Raw genomic sequence first — 22,772 nt, forward strand, 5'->3', positions numbered from 1 at the left:
CATGACATTTTTATTGGGGGGGAAATATAAGATTGCCACATGATTAAAAAGAAAACAGACCTAACATTCTGTTTGCTTTGACAAACTTTCTAGTACTCAACATTGTAATGAGAAACTCTGGTAAAGACTTTTCTCATCCTAATGCCACAAGGGGGAGAAGTAGATGGTTGTGCCAGGGAGATTGAGCAAAAAGCTGGCCAAAGGACCGAGAATTAATGAGCTCCTTTTCCTCTCTCCTCTTCTTCTAATACTAAGTGGCATTTTATTTTAAAACCTGCATATCAAATTCAGGAAAAGATAGAGGCAGCTGCATGTCAGATCTAGTTGGATCTTGTTTTCTCCACCCCTTCCTGCAAAAATACTTGTGAGACGCACATATAACAGGTCAGAAGCATTTTTATTAGCATTTTTACTGCCTTGCTGGCTATGCCAAGCTATTCCTCATATATATCCAAATCTTCAAAAATAATTTAAAACCTGATTTGCCAGTTTTCTTCCTTTTAGGTGTGTACTTGCAACAAAACTTTTCCAGCACTCATGCATTGAAGAGCCCTGCGTTTTACAAGAGAAGCAGGCACAAGGACAGCTTGGGGAACCTACTTTTTGGATAATAAATCCCTACATCCCTAGATCTCTCCCTCTATTGATTCAGTCAGCTGGAAGATTGTTAAGAGCTCCAGTCCAAAAAAAAAACTTCCTTGAATTCTGTCATGGCACAGAGATCACATCAAAAGAGATGTGAGGTCATGATAACATAGTATTTTTTTTCCTGGAAGGGGTGGGAAGAATATGACAGGGTTCCAAGGTGCCTGTTGCAGAGGCAATAATTATATGGAACCAGGACCCACCAGCTAATAAAAGGGATTATTTTCCTTGGCTTCCCGGGAATATTTGCATAAGTATACCCTCGAGAGTAACCATGCATGAGACTACTCTTTTGCTGGCATGTATCCCGTTTGAGTTTTGGCTTATAAGCTTGAAATGCAGATGGTGCCATGCTGCACCCACAGGAGAATCTGTCTCCTGGTCCACGTTTGTAGACTGGCTGCCATTATTTGGGCATAATGACTGTCTGAATTCCACAAATGATTGTTGACAGCTTGGGTCTGGAAAGTGCATCCATTAATCTCCATATCCTGTCAGCTGAAATTTAGTCCCTGTGTTTGAATTAGGCTCACACTACACTAGGAGCCAAAATAAACAATACAAAAATGGCCTGGTTCATCTATCTGTTTGCATCCAGGGAAATGCTCGATGCCCACTTACTGTAGTGACAGAAGATGGAAGACATACCCAATAATAAAATGGCAATTATGGCACAGACAGAAGGCCCTAGCTTTTGGCAGTGGAATATTTTATTTATCTAGATGCAAGGTGATCATTTTAAGCATGAAACAAATTATGTAGTCCATATTGTAGTGATACCTTTTATTAGGTAAAAGATAGCATAAAATTATTTATATATTGTCCTATCTCCCCGAAGGTATTCAGGGCGATGAACAACAAAGTCAGGAACCATTCAATGCCATACAAAAGGAAAATACATAAACAAATAACCATCCCACCCAAAAACATAGAGAGTTGTGTTAAAGGCAGAAAACCCAACTCATTAGAGGCAGAAAACCCAACTTAAGTATTGGGTTTAGTTGGGCTTTCTGCATATGTGGGCCTAGGCATCCACTTGGGGTCCTGGAACCAAATCTCAAACAAGAGTTTGCTGTGGATCTTCAATTGTTTTTATTTCCAATTGTTTGATAACAATTACTATACAGCTGAGCTTTTTCTTCCTGTATAAAACTGGATGTAAAGATGGGGGGATGTGAAAGATGAAGACAGGAAACATGGGGTGCATTTTGTGTGAACAGGCTAGAAACATTGTTCTATGACTAAAGATGCTGGGCTGAGCATAGGCTTTAGAGTCACCCTTGTTCTTTAATCCTTTGTGTTTGTCGCATACCCACCTCATTCCTGAATTACTATTTTGCAAATGCTTCCACTGGTGATGTGAGGGAGAAAAACTATAAGGTTCTGCAATCTTGCAGGTGATTTCAATTTTTGATAAAGTCATAGGATTTTCTTAATAGGTTTAGGACTGCTTTCCTCTAAGGCTGAGAGTTTGTAACTTGTCCAAAGTCAGGTAGCAAGTCTCCATGGTTGATTGGATATTTGAATGCTAGTCTCCCAGAGTTAACCATGGCTTGACTTCTACAATGCACTGTACTTTGGGTTATTTCTGTACGAAGTTCAGGACCTCCAATTAATTCTAAATGTGCCAGTCAGATTGGCTATAGGTACACCCAGGAGGAAGAGCATAATATTAATACCATATTAAAATCACTCCTCTGGTCGCCAATTAGTTTCTGGGCAAAGTACTGAATGTTGGTTAAAGCCATACATGACTTGATCTGGGTTGACTGCAGGATCACCTCCTCCTGTACAATTCGCCTCATATACTCAGGTGAACATTTACTTAAACCAAGCAGGTCTAGACTGGCAACCATCAGTCAGAAATCCTTTCTGTTGGTCTCCCCTAGACAGTGGAATAACCTGCTCGAAGAGATTCAACAGCTAAGCAAGCTGTCAGAGTTTAAAACATAATGAAAGACCTATCTCTTCCAGAAGGCCTGCGCAATTTCAAACTATGAATTGTAAATTGACATTTTATATGTGTGGATGATTATTGTGTAATGGTGTGTATCTTAATCTAATGTTTCTATGTTTTAAATCTATGTATTTTAAATGGTTGTATGCTTTTTTAGTTATATATGTTGTATTCTGCCTCGAGCCTGGGGTAGAGAGGAATAAGAAATAAAATTTAGTAGTGGTAGCAATAGAACTTATACAGAGTTTAATAAAAGGCTGGGGAAAGTTTGATTCTCTAGAGCAGAGCTTTCTAAACTGTGGGTCAGGGCGCATTAGTGTGTCACCTGTAGTCCACAGCTGTGTCAGCTGAAAAATGCTCCACATCCCATCTCAAACCCACCAACAAAGGCAGCACTGAGTAGAGCAAGGAGGAGGAGGAGGAAGGTATCCCCCCAAAAGGTATCTAGTCCAACCTCCTTCAGCCAGGCAGGAAGATACAGTCAATGGCCTCGAAACAGACAACCATCCAGCCTCAGTTCAACGACGTCCAGAGAAGTAGACTCCACTTGACTCTAGAACAGTGGTTCTCAACCTGTGGGTCCCCAGGTGTTTTGGCCTACAACTCCCATAAATCCCAGCCAGTTTATCAGCTATTAGGATTTCTGGAAGATGAAAGCCAAAACATCTGGGGGCCCACAGGTTGAGAACCACTGCTCTAGAAAGTCTAGAAAGCGTATCACCAATACGAAAAGTTTGGGAAGCTGCTCTAGAGTCTAGATTTTATTAGTTTGCAATTTCCACAAGTCATCAGAAGATGGCCTGACGTTCTTAGAATTGAAATTAAAATACCCATATATACTCAAGTATAAACAAATCCAAATATAAGCCAAGGCAACTAATTTTATCACAAAAAACTGGGAAAACGTATTGACACAAGTATAAACTAAAGGTGGGAAATGCAGCAGTTACTGGTAAATTTCAAAATAAAAATAGATACCAATAACATTACATTAATTGAAGCATCAATAGGTTCAATGTTTTTGAATATTTACATAAAACTGTAATTTAAGATAAGACTGTTCCACTCTGATTAAACCATTATGCTAACCTTCAATGTAAATATGCTTATGTATCCTTCCAATAATAATAGAGTAAAATGATAAATGTAGTAATAATAGAGAAAATAATAATGTAATAATATTAATAGAGTAAAACAATGTAAATATAACAATAAAAGAGTAAAATAAATGTAATAATAATAACAACAATAACAACAACAGAGTAAAATAATAAATAACCTTGACTCAAGTATAACCTGAGGGGGCCTTTTTCAGCCTTAAAAAGGGACTGAAAACCTTAGCTTATATTTGAGTATATATGGTAGTACCTAAAAGAACATAATGAGATCACAGAAACACTTTGGAAACTCTGCCAGATTGGACACCACAAGGCCAATCTGACCACATTCTTCCTTTTTAATATTGAGGCAAGATTAATCTGCAAATAATGTATATTATTCAATTACTTTACCTAAATACAGAACAATAACTTTATAAGCTAATTTCAAAGTGATTCCCCAAATTTGGGGGTGAAAACACATTACATGTGTAAAGTAAGAGCTGCTACAACTTTCTACAACGCAACCAAAGAAATTACCTTGCCTTTTTTCTGCAGGAAGTGCCTCCCACAATAATAGCAACTCCACATAATATACGTATTGTAACATATAGGCTTTTCAGAGTCACGGGTGTAAATGCTTCTCAACTAGCTAGGCTCAATGCAACTGTATTCAAGCATAGTAATATAAGCTACACCTCTACATCCCAACAGCTAAACAATGCCTGTGACCGATTGTACAAGCTGAGAATTCATTCCTTATCCAGAATTCTGAAATCCAAAATATTCCAAATCCAAAGGAGAAAGTAGACAAGGGGAAAAGAGGGAAAGTAACCTTCCTATTGACAAGTCTTTTAGTAAAGGGGGTATTGAGCTGGTAAGTGCTCTACTCCTTCATTAACACTTAGAGAAAAGTATTCTTTAAAAAAATTTGAAAAGCTAAACTGCCTTTTAACATCATAATTTTTAGGATGCTTCCTGTGCTTTAAAAAACAGGCTGGCAACTGTCTTGGATCCCAGTTCTAGAAGAACAGCATGGTAAAGGTAAAGATTTCCCCTTGACATTAAGTCTAGTTGAGCTGGCATTGTCCGTAGACACCTCCAAGTTCATGTGGCCAGCATGACTGCATATAGTGCCATTACCTTCCCACATTTGCCTACACACATTTGCATGTTTTCGAACTGCTAGGTTGGCAGAAGCTGGGGCCAACAACGGGAGCTCACCCCGTCCTGCGGATTCAAACCACCGACCTTCCAGTCAGCAAGTTCTACAGCTTAGTGGTTTAACCCACGGCACCACCACTGCCCCAGCATCCATTGATGGTGGCATACATCAAAGGTAATATGGGTGACAATGCTAAACAATTTTTGCAACTGGGTTTTGAAAAGGTTTGGGAGACTACCTTTTTAATGAAATGCCAAGATATTATCTTTTGCCTTCCCAGCTTCCCCAAGGCCTACATGTTCAAACACAGTTCACAAATCCCAGACAGAGACACAGAGCCAATCTACACTCCTGACCAAGCTTTTGCTGAAATGAATACGTCTTGCGTCTAAGAAAGGACCACGGCGTCAAATAGCTTTTGAACTCTTAAAGCAGTCCTGTTTTTGAACTCTTAAGGCAGGACACTGGAATCACAAAGGCATCCAGATGTTGTACTACAACTTCTAGCAGCCCTGGTCAACACAGCCAGTGAGGAATGTTGGGAATTGCAGTCCAACAACATCTGATGGGTCACGGGTTTTCCATCCCAGTAGGCTGTAACCTTGAATTTCCTCTGGAAGCAAATCATGATGGCTGAAAGGAGTTTAACTTGAGACATTTGATCAGGATACAGCAGCTGTCTGCAAACTTCAATCATCCAGGTGTTTTGGATTTCAACGTCCACAATTCCTAACTGCCAGTAAGCTGGATGAGATTTCTGGGAGTTGAAGTCCAAAACACATGGAAGGCCAAAGTTTGCCCATGCCTGTGATACAGTAATACATTACTGTAATGCACTATACATGGGATTGCCTTTGATAAACGTTGGAAACTTCAACTGATCCAAAGACCTGGAGCATGATAACTACCCCAGGAACACACAACTCCCTTGTGACAGCCCACTAGCCACTGGTCCATTTCCAAACACAGTTCAAAGTGCTGGTTATATTTAAAGCCTCAAACACAGGTCGGGTCTCAGGTATTTGAAGGACCATGCTCTCCCTTACGAACCAGCCTTGGCTTTGAGACTTTCTGGGAAAACATTTCTGTATGCCCCACTAACCTCACAGTGGTGAGTCTCCATCTCTGGAAGTTTTTAAGTTAGGAAGAGCTTCCTGACTGTAAGAGCTGGTGTTCAGCAGTGCCTCAAATTGTGGTAGAAGCTCAGTCTATGGAGGCTTTTAAACAGAGGCTGGATGGCCATCTATTGGGGGTGCTTTGCTTATGTGTTCTTGCTTGACAGGAGGTTGGACCAGATGGCCCCTGGAGTCTCCTTATACAAAATGGCAACAGCAGGGTTTGTTTAGGAGGGAGCAATATTTTCAAGCTATGGATGAAACTTTTCTATTCTGATAGGCATTCAATGAGTGACTCTCTAAAAAGCACATCTTACTCAATGCACAGGTTATTGCCAGTTGTGCTGATGGCCCTCCAAGTGTTTTGGACTCCAACTCCCACCATTCCAAACAGGCTCAGGCCCTTCGTTGAGAGCTTGTTGAGAACTGTCATGGTGTAGTACAGGTATGGGTCAACTTGGGCCCTCCAGGTGTTTTGGACATCAATTCCCATCATCCCTAACATCCTCAGGCCCTTTGTTGAGAGCTTGTTGAGAGCTGTCATGGTGTAGTCCAGGCCTGGGCCAACTTGGGCCTTCCAGGTGCTTTGGAGGCCAACTCCCACCATTCCTAACAGCCTCAGGTCCTTTGTTGAGAGCTTGTTGAGAGCTGTCATGGTGTAGTCCAGGCCTGGGCCAACTTGGGCCTTCCAGGTGCTTTGGAGGCCAACTCCCACCATTCCTAACAGCCTCAGGTCCTTTGTTGAGAGCTTGTTGAGAGCTGTCATGGTGTAGTGCAGGCCTGGGCCAACTCCCCCCCCCCCCCAGCTTAAGCTAAGGGGGAAAACAGAGGGCCTGAGGCAGTTAGGAATAGTGGGAGTTGGAGTCCAAAACACCTGGAGGGCCCAAGTTGGCCCAGGCCTAATATACATAACATACATGCAAGTGTTCCAAAATCCGAAACACTTTTTAAACCTTTCAGATGAGAGATGCTCAACTTCAGTGCATATTTACATTGTAGAATGAATCTAGTTTGACACCACTTTAACTGTCCCAAACTCAATGCGGTGGAATCCTGGGAGTTGTAGTTTTACAAGGTCTTGAGCCTTTTTTGGCCAAAGGAGTGCTGAATGGCATTTTCCTGCTTCTTGGCAGGGGCTTGGACTGGATGGTCCACAAAGTCTCTTCCAACTCTGAGTCTAACTTCCCCAAACTCCAGCTGCCAGGATCCCAAGAGCATTGAGCCAAGTGGGTTGGGATTGCGAGGGCGCCTTCCTTCCTCCTTGCCTGTCTGGCTGGCTGGCTGCCTACCTTGGCGGTCTTGTCGTAGCCTCCGAGGGGCTCCTTCCGGACGAAGACCACGGGCAGGGCGGGCTCCATGGCGAGACTCAAGACGGCGGCTTTCAGCTCCGGCTCATTTTCTGCCAAAGGAAAAGAGAAGGAAGGAAGGAGGCGAGGATGGCTCCTCCTTTTATGAAGCAGGGCTCTTGTCCCGGAGGAGGAGGAAGAGAAAGAGAAAGGGGGGGGGGGGGGGAGGAAGCGATGAAGGAGGGAGGAGCAGGACCGGGAGCAGCCTCTTCTTCTCCTGGGCCGCCCCACCCACGCTTCCCGATGGGTCGCCGCTCCGCCGTAAGCATGACTTGCGCTTTCCACGGGACAGAAAGAACCCCCAAGGTTGCATCTACACCACTAGTTTGACACCACTTTCATGCCACGGCTCAGCGCTATGGAATCAAGGAAGTGTAGCTATGGCTCCTTCCACACAGCTGGAAAAAAATCCCACATTAACTGCTTTGAACTGTGGACTCCGATAACCCAGTTCAAAGCAGATATTGTGCGATTTTCTGCCTTGATGTTCTGGGTTATAGGGCTGTGTGGAGGGGCCCTTATAATCAATGAGTTGGAAGAGACCCACATGGGCCATCCAGTCTAACCCCTTACCATGCAGGAAAAACACACTCAAAGCACCCCCGACAGACGGCCATTCAGCCTCTGTTTAAAAGCCAGTTTCCACCACATTCCGAGGCAACAGCTTTTATAGGGCCCTTCAACACAGCCTTCCACACATATCCCAGAAAACCAAGGCAGAAAATCCCACAATATCTGCCCTGAACTGTGGGCCCTTCCATACAGTCCTATATCCCAAAATATCAAGGCAAAAATCCCACATTATCTGAGTGTGGCCTCTGCTAACCCAGTTCAAAGCAGATCTTGTGGCATTTCCTGCCTTGATATTCTGGGACACAGGGCTTTGTGGAAGGACCCACAGTCACCAATTGAGGTGCGCAGGGGTGATATTGAAAAGCTGGAATGTGTCCAGAGGAGGGCAACTAAAATGATCAAGGGTCTGGAGAACAAGCCCTATGAGGAGCAGCTTAAAGAGCTGAGCATGTTTAGCCAGAAGAAGAGAAGGCTGAGAGGAGCCATGATAGCCATGAGTAAATACACAAGAGGAAGTCATAGAGAGGAGGGAGCAAGCTTGTTTTCTGCTTCCTTGGACACTAGGATGCGGAACAATGGCTTCAAACTGCAAGAAAGGAGATTCCATCTGAACATTAGGAAGAACTTCCTGACCGTGAGAGCTGTTCTGCCCCGGAGTGTGGTGGATGCTCCTTCTTTGGAAGCTTTTAAACAGAGGCTGGATGGCCATCTGTTGGGGGTGCTTTGAATGCAATTTTCCTGCTTCTTGGCAGGGGGTTGAACTGGCCCATGAGGTCTCTTCCAACTCTATGATTCTATGATTCAAGAAAGTTCTTCCTAACGTTCAGCTGAAATCTCCTTTCCTGTAACTTGAACCCATTGCTCTGAGTCCTACTTTCCAGGGCAGCAGAAAACAAGCCTGCTCCCCTCTTACATATGACAGCCTTTCAAGTATTTATACATGGGTTGCTGTGAGTTTTCCAGACTGTATGGTCATGTTCCAGAAGCATTCTCTCCTGACTTTTCATCCACATCTATGGCAGGCATCCTCAGAGGTTGTGAGGTCTGTTGGAAACTAAGCAAGTGGGATTTATATAGCTGTGGAATAATGTCCAGGGTGGGAGAAAGAATTCTTGTCTGGTTGAGGCAAGTGTGAGTGTTACAAATGGCCACCTTGATTAGTACTGAATGGCCTTGCAACTTCAAAGCCTGACTGCTTCCTGCCTGGGGTAAGATGTGGATGAAAAGTCAGGAGAGAATGCTTCTGGAACATGACCATACAGTCTGGAAAACTCACAGCAACCCATGTATAAATACTTGAAAGGCTGTCATAAGTAAGAGGGGAGCAGGCTTGTTTTCTGCTGCCCTTTGTTGGGAGGTGTTAGCTGGCCCTGATTGATTCATGACTGCTTTTTGAGTGTATTGATACATGGCTTTCTTGTCTCCTCTCAACCTTCTGGTTGCATTCCTAAGCTTCTCCAAAGCTGTTGAAGGGCTATCAAGCTATATTCATTGTACAGGAGTTGATGCAACTCAGGTTTGGGTTTAAAAACAACGACACCTTGTAGAATCAATGCACTTTCACTGCTATGGCTCCTTATCAGACATGTAGCTTGGGGAGGGGGCTTGAGAGGCTTCAGCCCTCCCACCCCCCAAAATTCTCAGGGTGGTCCACAAGAAGGCCTTACTGGGACATTATTTAAACTGTTATGTTTATTCATATCATGATCTAATCACCATGCTCAGTATATTCCATATGCATGGGGCAGGCATGTAGCTGGGGGGGGGGGGGGCTTGAGGGGCTTCAGCCCCCCCCCCCCCAATTCTCATGGTGGTTTGTGAGAAGGCCTTACTGGTACATTATTTAAACTGTTAGGTTTATTCATATCATGATCTGATCACCATGCTCAATATATCCCATATGGATGGGGGTATTGGGGTAATGATACAAAAGGTTTGCTAGGGTAGACCCTCTTTCAGTCAGACTCAGCCCCCCCCCCCCCCCCGGAAACTCAGCTCCCCCCGAAACAAAATCTTGGCTACAGGCCTGGCATGGGGGTATTGGGATAACGATACAAAAGGTTTGCTAGGGTAGATCCTCAGCCGCCCCCCCTCAATTCAAACTCACCCCACCCCCACCCCCACGAATTAAAATCCTGGCTACAGGCCTGCTCCTTACTATGGAATCCTGGGAGTTTTACAAAGTCTTTAGCCTTCTTTGCCAAGGAAGTGCTGATGCCTCACCAAACCACAACTCTCAGTATTTTCCTGTAGCTTGAATCCATTGCTCTGTCTCTGCAGCAGGGCATTGTCCCACATTACCCTGAATCAGCCCCATTTGGCCCTCACAAAGCTTCTACACATCTATACCAGCCTAAGTAGGCAATATAGATGGCGACTTGGAGATGAAGCACTGGGTTCAAACTACAAGACAAGGGATTCCATCTCATCATTAGGAAGAACTTCCCAGGTAAGTGGCGTTCTTCACCTTTCACTCCATATGCTTGTCAGATCTCTGGACCTGTTCACCTGCATCATTAAAGACTTGCTTCTCCTGTAATTCTCTGGAAAGCTGTTTAGAAAATGATTTTTGGGACATCGCCTCCTTCCTTTCCAGCAAGCAGCCTCAGGGTAAGGAGGGCTACAGCTTACAGATTTATAATAACAGGCTTCGCATGCAGAGTTATATGACAGGTTCTCTGTTTCTTCAAGAAGCCTGGAGGTCAGGCATTCCTCCTTCCTGGCAGCCTAAACTGTTTGGTGACTTGAGCATTCACCTACAATTCTGGAGAACAGGGTTTGAATGCCACCCAGTTATAGAAAACCACTGGGTGACATTAAGCAAGTCACACTCTCTCAGCCTCAGAGAATGACATACACAATCCCTCTTTGAAAAACCCTTGCCATTAAAACCCCAAAACCTTAGGGTTGCCAGAAAATAACCCGGGGGGGGGGGGGGGTGTCACGAGGGGGTGTCAGAGGGGTCGCCAAAGACAATCAGAAAACACAGTACATTCTGTTGGTCTTGGAGGTTCAATTTTATCATTGGTGGAGTTCGGAATGCTCTTTGGTTGTAGGTAAACTATAAATCCTAGCAACTACAACTCCCAAATGTCAAGGACTGTTTTCCCCCAACTCCACCAGTGTTCATATTTGAGCATATTGAGTATTCGTGCCAAGTTTGGTCCAGATCCATCATTGTCTGAGTCTACAGTGCTTCCTGGATGTAGGTGAACTACAACTCCCAAACTCAAAGGCAATGCTCACTAAACCCTTCCAGTATTTTCTGTTGGTCATGGGAGTTCTGTGTGCCAACACTGGTTCAATTCCATCGCTGGTGGTATTCAGAGTGCTCTTTGATTGTAGGTGAACTATAAATCCCAGCAACTATAACTCCCAAATGACAAAATCGGGTATTTGTGCCTAATTTGGTCCACTGAATGAAAATACATCCTGCATATCAGATATTTTCATTATGATACATAACAATAGCAAAATTACAGTTATGAAGTAGCAGTGAAAATAATGTTATGGTTGGGGGTCACCACCACATTAGGGATTGTATTAAGGGGTCGCAGCATTAGGAAGGCTGAGAACCACTGCCCTAAAACAAACACAACATTAAGTGACACAACAACACTGTTGCCTAGAGATGACCCTCAAAACCTGGGCACTTAGGCAAACAACAACAAAATCTGGTTGTTAGTGCGATGTTTCAACAGAACTCAACACTTTGCGTTTAAAAGGTGAAAGAAAACTGCATCAGGAAAGACTCATTGGATCTTAAATTTTGACAAATATGTTGGAATACACATTTTGGGGGATGTGAAGCTCACTTCACCAGATGTATGAAGTGTTGTACTCAGTATATCTTGACTCCCCTCTCCAGATGTGTGAAAGGTTATTCGAAGTTGAGAGATACACAAGCATACACAGGGGTACAAAGGAGGGCATTATAAACAGCAAGGTGTATTATGTTTTCAGAGAAAGTTAAAATATGTATAAAAAAAGAACATAGATAACAAGTAGCAGTAACACACTTACACCTACAGCTTTGCTATACTAACTGAACATACGCATGTGTGTATGCCTTCAAGTCATTTTATGGAGATTTATGGCAACTCCATGAATTTCATTGGGGGTTTTTTCCAGGTAAAGTGGTTTTGCCAGTTTCTTCCTCTGAAAGATAGCCTATGGCACTTGATATTCATTCATGGCCACCCATCCAATTACCAACAAGAGGCAACTAGTTCAGATGGAATTGATACCTTTAAAGTATTTTAGCCTTGAACATCTGTAGTGAAAGGGTGGGGAGAACTCTTTGACAATCTCAGAATAGCATCTCTCATAAATTCTTTGTTGACAAACAGCAGTCCTAGGTCTGGAACAACATACTCTGTGAGATTTGAATGCTCACCTGCTGTTTTTTGAGTGTTGCCATTTTTTATAGCGAATTTGGATTCATTTATGTGCCAGAACAGAAAGAAATCTGTAAACCACAGCACACATTCCTTCCTTCTTGATTTCTCTAGAGTGATGTTTGTCAACTGTAGCATGAAAGCTGAATTGTATTATCCTATGGGATTTCCTCCCAAGATGAAATTCTAAAGCTCATCTGTTCTCCCAATTTTTTCAATGAAATATTTTATGGTGTTTGCTGCCAAGGAATAAGATTGTTTTCTTATTGTAACTCATTTTATTTACTGTTGTGTATGTAAATAGTTTTGTGTGTGTGTTGTATTGTACTGTCTGGGAAAGCAGCTATCAAATTGAATACTAGGAACAGAAAAAAGACTTGGAAGAGAAAGAAGACAAGAATGATGACAGGAATATCTGTTACACCAGCAATGTAATTTGTTTGGCATCATGTAAACCTTTTTGTTTGCATAGATATTTGATTCCCATTGAACTGATTTTATTGATTCTACTCACTGCATAGTTAAAGCAATGGTATTCCCTGTAGTAACCTATGGATGTGAGAGCTGGACCATAGGGAAGACTAAGTGAAGGAAGATAGGTGCTTTTGAACTGTGGTGCTGGAGGAAAATTTGGAAAGTGCCTCGGACTGCAAGAAGATCCAACCAGTCCATACTCCAGGAAATAATGCCCAGCTGCTCACTGGAGGGAAGGATATTACAAGCAAAGATGAAGTATTTTGACCACATAATGAAAAGACAGGAAAGCTTGGAGAAGATAATGATGCTGGGGAAAATGGAAGGAAAAAGGAAGAGGGCCGACCAAGGGCAAGATGGATGGATGGTATCCTTGGCTTGACCTTGAAGGAGCTGGAGGTGGAGATGGCCGACCAACAGGGAGTTCTGGCATGGGTGGTCCATGAGGTCACAAAGAGGTCGAAGTGACCGAATGAATTAACAACAACTTATTGTTTATTAAGAGCCAGTGAACTGCCGTGGTCTGAACATTGGACTGAAACTCTGGAGACCAAGGTTCAAAACTTTGCTCAGCTATGGAAAGCAACCTTGAGCGCACTCTCTCCACTTCAGAAAGAGGAAAAGGCAAACTCCATCTGAACAAATCCTGCCAAGAGAAGCCCATGGTGGTCAATTTGCTTTAGGGTTGCCAATAGTTAGAAATAGCTTTAAGGCACATAAAAATATGAATAAGTGATTGTATCATGTTACTGGGTCATTTAATATGAGGTATATGGTGCTATTTATATCCCCTTTCTGTTTATTTTGGATTTAGCTTGTTTCCCTCGGATAAAAGGGACTTACTTTCAAATAACGGTCTAGGTCAGGATAAAGCTGTTGTGTTTTATTCAGATGCTCTGTTGAAGGCCTTATCTAAACAGTTTTAGTGCTCTTGAAAAGACTCGTCTTCAAGTACCTTGACTTAAATAAACACTTGATCATTCACTATCTGCATCCCAGAAAATCACAGGGTAAATGTACACACAAGACAAGACGTCAAAAACTGTAACAAAAATACTTTTGAATTGCCACTCCCTTTTGTTCTGGGAAAACTGCCAGCTACAGCATGACGAAGCAGAAATAAAAAGGTTTTGTTCATTATCAAGGCAGAGTTCTAAAGAAGTGTGATTTCTCTCCTACTGGAGGCATCGCAAGAGCAAGCCCTTTTCCAGAGCTGGCAAAATATTAAAGCTTGTGGGACTACAGCTCCCTGATGCTGGGAACTCTGGAATTGTAGTACAAAATGATAACTGTTTTCAAGGTCTGGACTCTTCCCTGCTGTCTTTCCCACTTTCCAGATGCTATGTGTTAAAGAAATAATATTAATCTCTCACTCTTTGTACATCATTCCACAGCTCTTACTAGGAGCAAGCAACAGTAGCCCAATAAACCGTAACTCCCAGGTCTCCGTCATGGCCAAACTCAGAAATTTTGCCTTGAAACATAAAATACTGAAAATAAATGTTTTTCCCCCCAGATGAAATGTGCTACTTCAAGAGGTTTGGCTCCAATTCCCATCAGTTCCAGCCACCTTGGCAAAGGATTACTGATATGGGTTGCTGTGAATTTTCCGGGCTGTATGGCTATGTTCCAGAAGCATTCTCTCTTGATGTTTCGCCCACATTGTGAGGTCTGTTCGAAACTAGGCAAGTGGAGTTTATATATCTGTGGAAGGTCCAGGGTGAGAGAAAGAACTCTTTTCTGTTTGAGAAAAGTGTGAATGTTGTAATTGGCCCCCTTGATTATTACTGAATGGCCTAGCAACTTCAAAGCCTAGCTGCTTCCTGCCTGGGGGAATCTTTTGTTGGGAGGTGTTAACTGGCCCTGATTGTTTCTTGTCTGGAATTCCCCTGTTTTTTGAGTGTTTATTTGCTAGCCTGCTTTTAGAGTTTCTTTTAATACTGGTAGCCACATTTTGTTCATTTTCATGGTTTCCTCCTTTCTGTTGAAATTGTCCACATGCCTGTGGATTCCAATGGCTTCTCTGTGTAGTCTGACACTGATTACTGATATATCCTGAATAGTGGCTCCTAACCCATACTCCACGGAGGCCTACAGTCTCCCCATGCACTTCCCAGGGGCTCTACATCTGCTCCAGGAAAATAAAATAAATACAAATTTAATGAAATGGAAGAATAAGAAACAAAAAGTAGAGTCAAAATATCGTGTTTCAAGACCAAAGTTTACTGCAGTTTTGGCTGCATTTATAAGATGAATTCAAAATCTTATCCAAGAAAGCAAAATTAGTATTGCTGCCTCTCTCAACTACACATCTCTGTGAAAGGGGATTCTCTGCCTATACAGGTACCAAAACAAAATACGGATGCTACTTAAAGGCATAACCTGATGTTTGCCTGCAATTATCATCACTTGAACCTAAAATAAGAAAACTGTGCGAAAAATGCAACTACAGGTGTCTCAATAAATATTGGGAACCACTGACGTATAAAATATTGGGGTGCTTATTTCTAAATTGGCCAATACTACCTAATTTGCCTTCTGATGATCTCTTATCTAGTAAACCAATCTAAATTAATCTCAGTCTTTTGTACTATGCCGCCTACATGGTATTTCTGCTTTTTTCCTTACATGCAACATGGTTCAATTAGTGTGGGCACAGACAGAAAACAATTAGCTTTATGTGATCAAAGGGAGAACATTTTTGCTTCTCTTTCTTTATAGTCTCTTTGATGCCGCTTGGTAATCTTTTTAGCACCAAAGTAGCCTAATTGAATTAAGTCTACATAATGCTTCTACTTTTCCATCTTAACACCAGCACAATGTCCAGATTTCAGGTTTCTGATTGTGCTCAGTCTTTTTGTTTTGCTTTCCTCCCATTCTGTCTTTTTGTTTTGCATAACATACAGCCTAGTTCTGGCAAACATGATCATTTCCTCATTACGTTGAGATATTTTAGCTCTGCTGGTGTGCATGTCTGTGCACTCTTTTAAAAACAGTACAACTACTTTCATTTGCCTCAAAATATAGCACTTTATAAGTTAAACCTTTGGCATCCATGAGCATTCATCTCAATGAAAGGACCAAAGCAGTGACATCTCCGGTCCATCCCCTGTTCGGATATCAGCCAGCACGCCAACACCTTAAATTAAGTAATAGGTTTTTTAAAAAGATCTACAGAGATATTTGGCTACTGCTTAGCCAGTATTGCACCACCTGACATCTGCTGGGAAGTAGCAGCCAATAATGAAAGCACCAAGGCAGTGATATCTCTGGCCCATCCTCTGTTCAGATATTAGCCACCATGCCAATGCCTTAAATCAAGAAATAGCTTTCTAAGATCTACAGAGATACTTGCAGCAACATCTCAGCAAGCGAGAGTCCAAAAGTGGCAGGCAAAAACCCAGAATCTCAAGCCATGGCTGATACCAAATGAGAGACTTCCTCCTGGGCACACAGAGGACTGGGTGACTTGGAAGGTACTGAACAGACTGTTCTCTGGCACCACAAGATGCAGAGCCAACCTTAAGAAATGGGGCCACAAAATGGAGTCCATGACATGTGACTGTGGAGAAGAGCAAATCACAGACCACCTATCACAATGCAATCTGAGCCCTGCCACATGCACAATGGAAAACCTTCTTATAGCAACACCAGAGGCACTCCAAGTGGCCAGCTACTGGTCAAAGAACATTTAGTATAATGCCAATTTTTAAAAACTATGTTTTTAAAAAGAAAACACACGAACATTACAACTGTACCTTCAGTTCACTTCTGATATGATAAATAAATATGAATAAATCTCAATGAATTATTATGCAGTGTTTAGACCAAGGAAGAAAAAAACTTTAGGTTACTAGAAATATCCAGCTTGACCCTAGTGCAAAAAAGTCCACTTAGTATTAAAGAGTTTTGTAACCAGGGAAGGTCACCACCATTAAAGGGCCATTTCAGCTGGTTCTGAGGTCCCTACCAAAACAAAATCATAGAATCCAATTAGATTAGGAAGAAACTGCATGGGCCATCTAGTCCAACACCTTGCTACACAAAAAAAAGCACAAACACCCCTGACAGACGGCCATCCAGCCTCTGTTTAAAAGCCTTCAAGGAAGGAGCTTCCACCACACTCCAAGACAGAGAGTTCCACTGCTGAACAGCTTTTACAACCAGAAAGTTCTTCCTAATGTTCAGGCAGAATCCCTTTTCCTATAAAATATGAGTAGCATCTGTAGTCCCTATTTCTTAACTTTCTAGCAGCGATTTTTGGTTGGCATTTGGTAGGACTCAAGATATGCAGCACATCTCTCATATCAGCCACTTTGGGTCTCTCAACAATGTGCCTTACCTTGAGTCTCAATCAAGAGAGTAAATGGAGTATTAATAAATACAACAGTAAAAACTCATCTATTGCTACCCTATCCTCTGTCTTACTTTGGGAGTGCAAGAGGAAATTGCTCTCCATGGAGTTGGTCATTCCCAAGTGACAGTCCCACGTGGTCCTTCCTTAGATCCAGATTGAAAGACATGGTGCCTTGGGAGATTGCCCATGATGCATATAAGACTGACTCAAGCTATTGGATAACCTTAGCAGCTCTGGAGATCCAAAGCATCTACTTGCTGACTGTGGTGTTTTCTGAGAGCAATGGAAATAGCAGTTGTGGTTCTCTTGGCGAATGAGGGATCTATCTGGTTCAGCATCTCTCATGCAGTGCTGCCTGAGGTAGTTTTCTCACTCTGCATAATGGAAGAGCCAGTCCTAGGCATTTGCACAGATGGCATTCTGATCTGATTCAACAAATGTCTTCATCCGTTATTGTGACTAATGTCTTTGGAGGGGATAGTAGGACCACAACCTTCATAGCAACCGATTGTCGTGGGAGAAATCTGCATACAAAGGAGTTTCGGACTCCTCAGAAGACCGGTATCAGAGAGCAGGAGATACAAGGCAGAACAGAGCAGAGAACTCCTATGCATTTTAGACAACTGGTTGTATAATGTTGCAAGAGATGACTTAATATACAGGACTTAAGTATCATAACGTTGTGGTTTGTAATCTCCCTACTTTGCAAGATGTACATCTAAGATTAGCATCTGTGTTCCCTGTGTATTACAAGGTAATAAACAGAAGTAAACAAAATACACATGAATTATTCCATGGAGAGTTTTCTAGAGGGCAACACAGTTTCTTTAGTGGATCAGTTCTAGTCCATGAAAAATAAAACTTTAAATGTTCTGTCGCTGCTGGACCTGAAATGAAATGCTTTTAAGAGAGGATGTATGGCTTGAATCCAGCAGGAAGCCAGGGGGCCCGAAAAGGAGCCTTTAAGGAAATTTCCCTCATTAAACAGTCTTTAGGAGGCTTGAGCTTAAATATAACAGTCTTCTATTGATGAAAAAACAGGAATTGTAAAGCTTTCTTGGCAAAAAACCAGTTCTCTCAAACTTGTCCACAGGGAACAGGCACTATCTTCAATAACTTTGTTCAAAGGAAAATTCCCCTTTCTAGCTCCTCCCAGGCTACTGTGAACCTAAACCTGACTGATTTGAATCCACTACCGGCTGAACTGCGTCTCAGAACCGAGCAGACGTACCAGCAGGCCTGTAGTCACTTAGCTAGAGATCTTGACGATTAGAGCTGTTATTCCCTCCGGAATTCCTCAGGGCTGTAAGGCTGTTTCCCCGGAACCTTTGGGAATCTTTAGAGACTCTTAAGACTGTTCTCCCTCGGGAAGTCTTAAGGGACGAAGGCTGTGTACAGGAGGACGTCTGTATACATCCTCTGCATTGACTTCCTTTGCTGAGACTAACTGAAAAATGGCCCCTTCCCTCCAAAAAACCCAGAGAGGGGCGGGACCAGGATCCTAACTATAATTGACAGGTGGCTTGCCCTATGAATGCAGCTAAAGGAAGCCACCTATCTGCAAAAGTCCCTGAAACTTAGGACTATGAACAAACACTCAGTGCAGAATACAAAATTGGAGCCCCTGGAACAGCCGTTCCAGAACATTAAAATACATCTTAAAAACTTAGAAACTGAGTGTTCCTGCTTCAATTTGGCCCAAATCCAATAGCATTGTGACCTAGGAATTTTAGAAGTTTTTTTTACATCATTAATTTCCTTGTTTCCTGCTTCCTTGTCTATTCTTTGGTTCAAAAGTTCACAATGATGTGTTCAGCTCCATCTTCTAGAACGTCCACTATACTGATGCTTTGATATTAAAATGTAATAAATATAGTTTAACTCTCCCTCACACAAATCCTAGTCCCTGGCTTACATTAGACAAAAGTTTCAGCTGGACAGAACTCTGTGTGTGGATGTATGTGTGTGTGTGTGTGTGTGTGTGTGTGTGTATACACACACACACACACACAAACACATCTGATCAATGCGAGAATTGGAGGAGTTTCAGTCACTGGGTGCTAGGTAGAAAATAGAGCATTTTCTTAAAAGTGCTTAAATACCCTACAAAGGCACCAGATCATCTCTAAATCTTAGAAGCTAAGCAGGGTCAGGACTGGTTAGTAGCTGGATGGAAAACTACCAATTAATATCAGGTGGTGTAGGTTATATTTCAGAGAAAGGAAATATCCACCTCTGAGTATTCCTTGCCTAAGGAATATACTCCCAACTCAAACGTAATGTTGATGGATAGGAAAAGAGATTTAAATATCGGCTTAAAGCCAACCTTAAAAACTGTGGCATAGACACCGAGAACTGGGAAGCCCTGGCCCTTGAGCACTCTAACTGCTGCAGAATTCAAAGAGGCACAAATGGAGAGCGAAAAGGAGAAACATGCCAAGAGAAAGGCACATCAAGCCAACCCTGACCGGGACCACCTTCCACCTGGAAACCGATGTCCTCACTGTAGGAGAACATGCGGATCAAGAAAAGGGCTCCACAGCTACATGCAAACCCACCATCAAGACACTAGAATTGGATGGCCATCATCCTCGAGCTATGAGGGATTGCCTAAGCAAGTAAGTATTCACTGCCTAAGAAAATCGTGTAAAATTTGTGGGATTGCCATAAATCGACAAGCAACTTGAAGGCACTTAAATACAACTCCTATCTCACTAATTCCCTAATAATCTTCTCATTTTATCTTTATCTGAGAACAGCTACTTTAGCTAAGATGTCTCTCTTAATTCCCAAAGAAGAAAATATGTTCTCAGTCTGTTTCTTTCAATGACAAGCTGTTAGCAACTGTGATTAATACTTAATGCAGAACACTTAATGGCTTAATAATTTGGGACTTCTCAGGTTTATGCTGACCTTCAACTACCAACCCTGATTGCTGCACTTCTATCATCCTGACTCTCAAATGATTTAATCAGGAGAGCAGCCAAAATGCTTCCTCTTCCTTAATTAGACTGCAGTTATGAAGAAGGCCTAAGGGGGAGCCAGGCCTAGATCTTGGAGCTGACAGCAGTGTACGTTGATTCTCATTCATTTTCAGCATATACCATAATTATTCAATTGTAAGACGTCATCGACTGTAAGATGAACCCTAATTTCAATACCACTACCACCACCAATAAAAATACGTATGATACAACTGTGATTCTAAGATGTAGCCCATTTTAATGAGTCTTAGAATTGAAGAAATACATAGTAACATGTCCAGATACTTTAAAACAAAACCAACAATTGCAAGTGCAAAGTGTTGCAACTCCTGGAACAAGTTTGTAGTCCTCATCAAGGACTTCAATAGGCAGACAAGTGAGCTGGCAGGGAAAAGCCCCTCCCCACTTTCCTCTTTGTCTGTCTTTCTCTCTCTCTCTCTCTCTCCACCTATCACCTTTCTTGTTAGACTGGTGCTTCTTAGGGAGACACCCCTTTCTATGCGAGATTTCTGAGCAATAGCTCAGAGTCCTCCATTTTCTTCTTCTCCTGTGAGCATGGAGAGACGAGATGTCTGTTGTGAGTTACGTTAGATAGCTAGGCCACGGTAACTTTCCTATTACAATATATAGGTATTTTATAACTTTTAGGTTTGACTCTGTTCCTGAACTGCTGAAGCTCAATCACTCTACTGCTACATTAGAAGCTTCTGATCTGCTAAACTGCTGCTGTTTCTGATCTACCCTTTTGAATGCTTTTTTATTTTTGATAATTACCCCGGACACGTTTGTGATTTCTTATGAATGTACTTAAATGTTTAAAATATCTTGCAGATGTTCCTATCTATCACAAGCAGGAACAAAAAGAAAGAGAAGTCATTCATTTAGAGCATTTGAATGCCAGACCTTTTGCTCTGTGCAAAGTGCTAAACACAGCATGACAAAGCAAAAGAAAAAAAATCCCACATCTTACAACCAGGATATAAAGAAGATAAGTAAAATCAGAGTTGGCAGAAGGCCCATATACACTGCCCAATGTGAAACATCAGCAAAAGTGTCCCTGTCTCTCCAGCATTTTTTAAAAAAAAGTTGTCCAGAGAAGATATCCAAGAGAGAACTCACCATCTATCTAAATATTTGGTTCTATTGCCAAACTGCTTCTACCATCAACATGTTCCACCTAGTTGTCAATCAAAATCTATCCTCTTGTAACAACTTAGGACCATTAGACCTGGCCCTAAGCTCTGTGACAGAGAAGAAACTCACTCATTCCTCTTTGTGGCAGCCATTTGGATACAGTAGAGTCTTGCTTATCTGACATAAAGGGCCGGCAGAACATTGGATAAACAGAAATGTTGGATAATACAGATTCTCCTACTGTTACCCGTCTACCCATCCGACAGGGCACTGGACACCTAGAATAATAACAACAGGAACTCAAAGGGCTAAGGCAAGGCAATGCCTCAAAACTACAGCAGCCCAGCAGGACGTCACTGGATGCAGAAGAGGAGTGTGGAAATCACAGATGAAAAGAGGGAAGATGCTTCCACTTCCGGTCCTGCCTCTTTTCCCTCTTTCATCCCTCCTTGCCCTCCTTGTCTTGCCTTTTTCACTTATTGGGAATGGAGATAAAGTTGGGGAATGCTCCTTTAATTGCAGGGGAAATGCTGGAGGAAAAGAGGGGCATCGGATAACAGTGCTGGATAAGACGGAATGACGGATAAGCAAAGATTGGATAAACAAGACTCTACTGTATATATCGCGAGCAATCACTTTATCCCTCAGTCTTCTCCAAACTGAACATGCTCAGCTCCTTCAGCCTTGCCTAATACTTTTATCACTGTTGTTGCCCTTCCCTGAACCTGCTCCAACTTGTCCATATTCTGAGAACCAAGATGAGGTGCCCAGGAGTGAACAGGCAGTCCCCAACTTACAAACATCCAACTTACAAATAACTCATAATTAAGAACAGGGCTGAGACAACAGGGATTGAGAGAAATCTAGGAAGGGAAATTCACTCCTGGAAGAGCTGTCATGAGGAAAGGGTGTCTCCACTGAAGGTTTATCAGAACAAGCCATTTTTTTTCAATTGATCACAGGAACAAAAAGTGAGGTGAAATCTTCTGAACGGACACAGACAGCAAAACAAACACCACAAAGGTGTTAAGCCTTCCCAATGTCATTCAAAGTGCAGATAGACAGATAGATAGATAGATATAGTTACACTTAAAATGTACTTATTCCAACTTACATACAAATTCAACTTAATAACAAATCTACAGAACCTATCATGTTCGTAACATGGAGACATCCTGTACTTCCAAAGATGATTCACCAACATGGGATGTAGTGAAGCTATTACTTCCCTTCTCTGATGAGTTTTGCTCTTTGCTGTTCTTTTTTTTGAAACCATTCCATTGGTCTACAGTATTTTTTAAAATGAGCCATACAGCCACTATGGCCAATCAAAGGAATTCCGGGAATTGTGACCCAAAAAGTCATGGCTCTGCTTCAGACTGTGTCCAACAATGAACATTCAGCCAGCACTTTTTCTGTTGAAACATAGCCGTTACAGAACTAGGAAGCCATTTCTAGATGAGGGGCTTCTAGTGCAAGAGGTCAAAAGTCACTGCAAGGATTCTTTCTTTTCTGCAGATGATTTTCA

General features: G+C 42.2%; 1 protein-coding gene across 1 annotated transcript in view; it reads right to left on the bottom strand.

Annotated features, from left to right (window-relative positions):
* TXNRD1 (thioredoxin reductase 1) overlaps positions 1 to 22,772 on the bottom strand; it is an 89,994-nt gene that overhangs the window by 48,185 nt on the left and 19,037 nt on the right. Inside the window, exon 5 of the mRNA XM_060776901.2 lies at positions 7,269 to 7,378. Coding sequence (XP_060632884.2) covers positions 7,269 to 7,378 — 110 coding nt within the window. The remainder of the gene's footprint in view (positions 1 to 7,268; positions 7,379 to 22,772) is intronic.

This window comes from Anolis sagrei, chromosome 5 (genome assembly GCF_037176765.1).
Source record: "Anolis sagrei isolate rAnoSag1 chromosome 5, rAnoSag1.mat, whole genome shotgun sequence".
In the NCBI taxonomy this organism is placed as follows: domain Eukaryota; kingdom Metazoa; phylum Chordata; class Lepidosauria; order Squamata; family Dactyloidae; genus Anolis; species Anolis sagrei.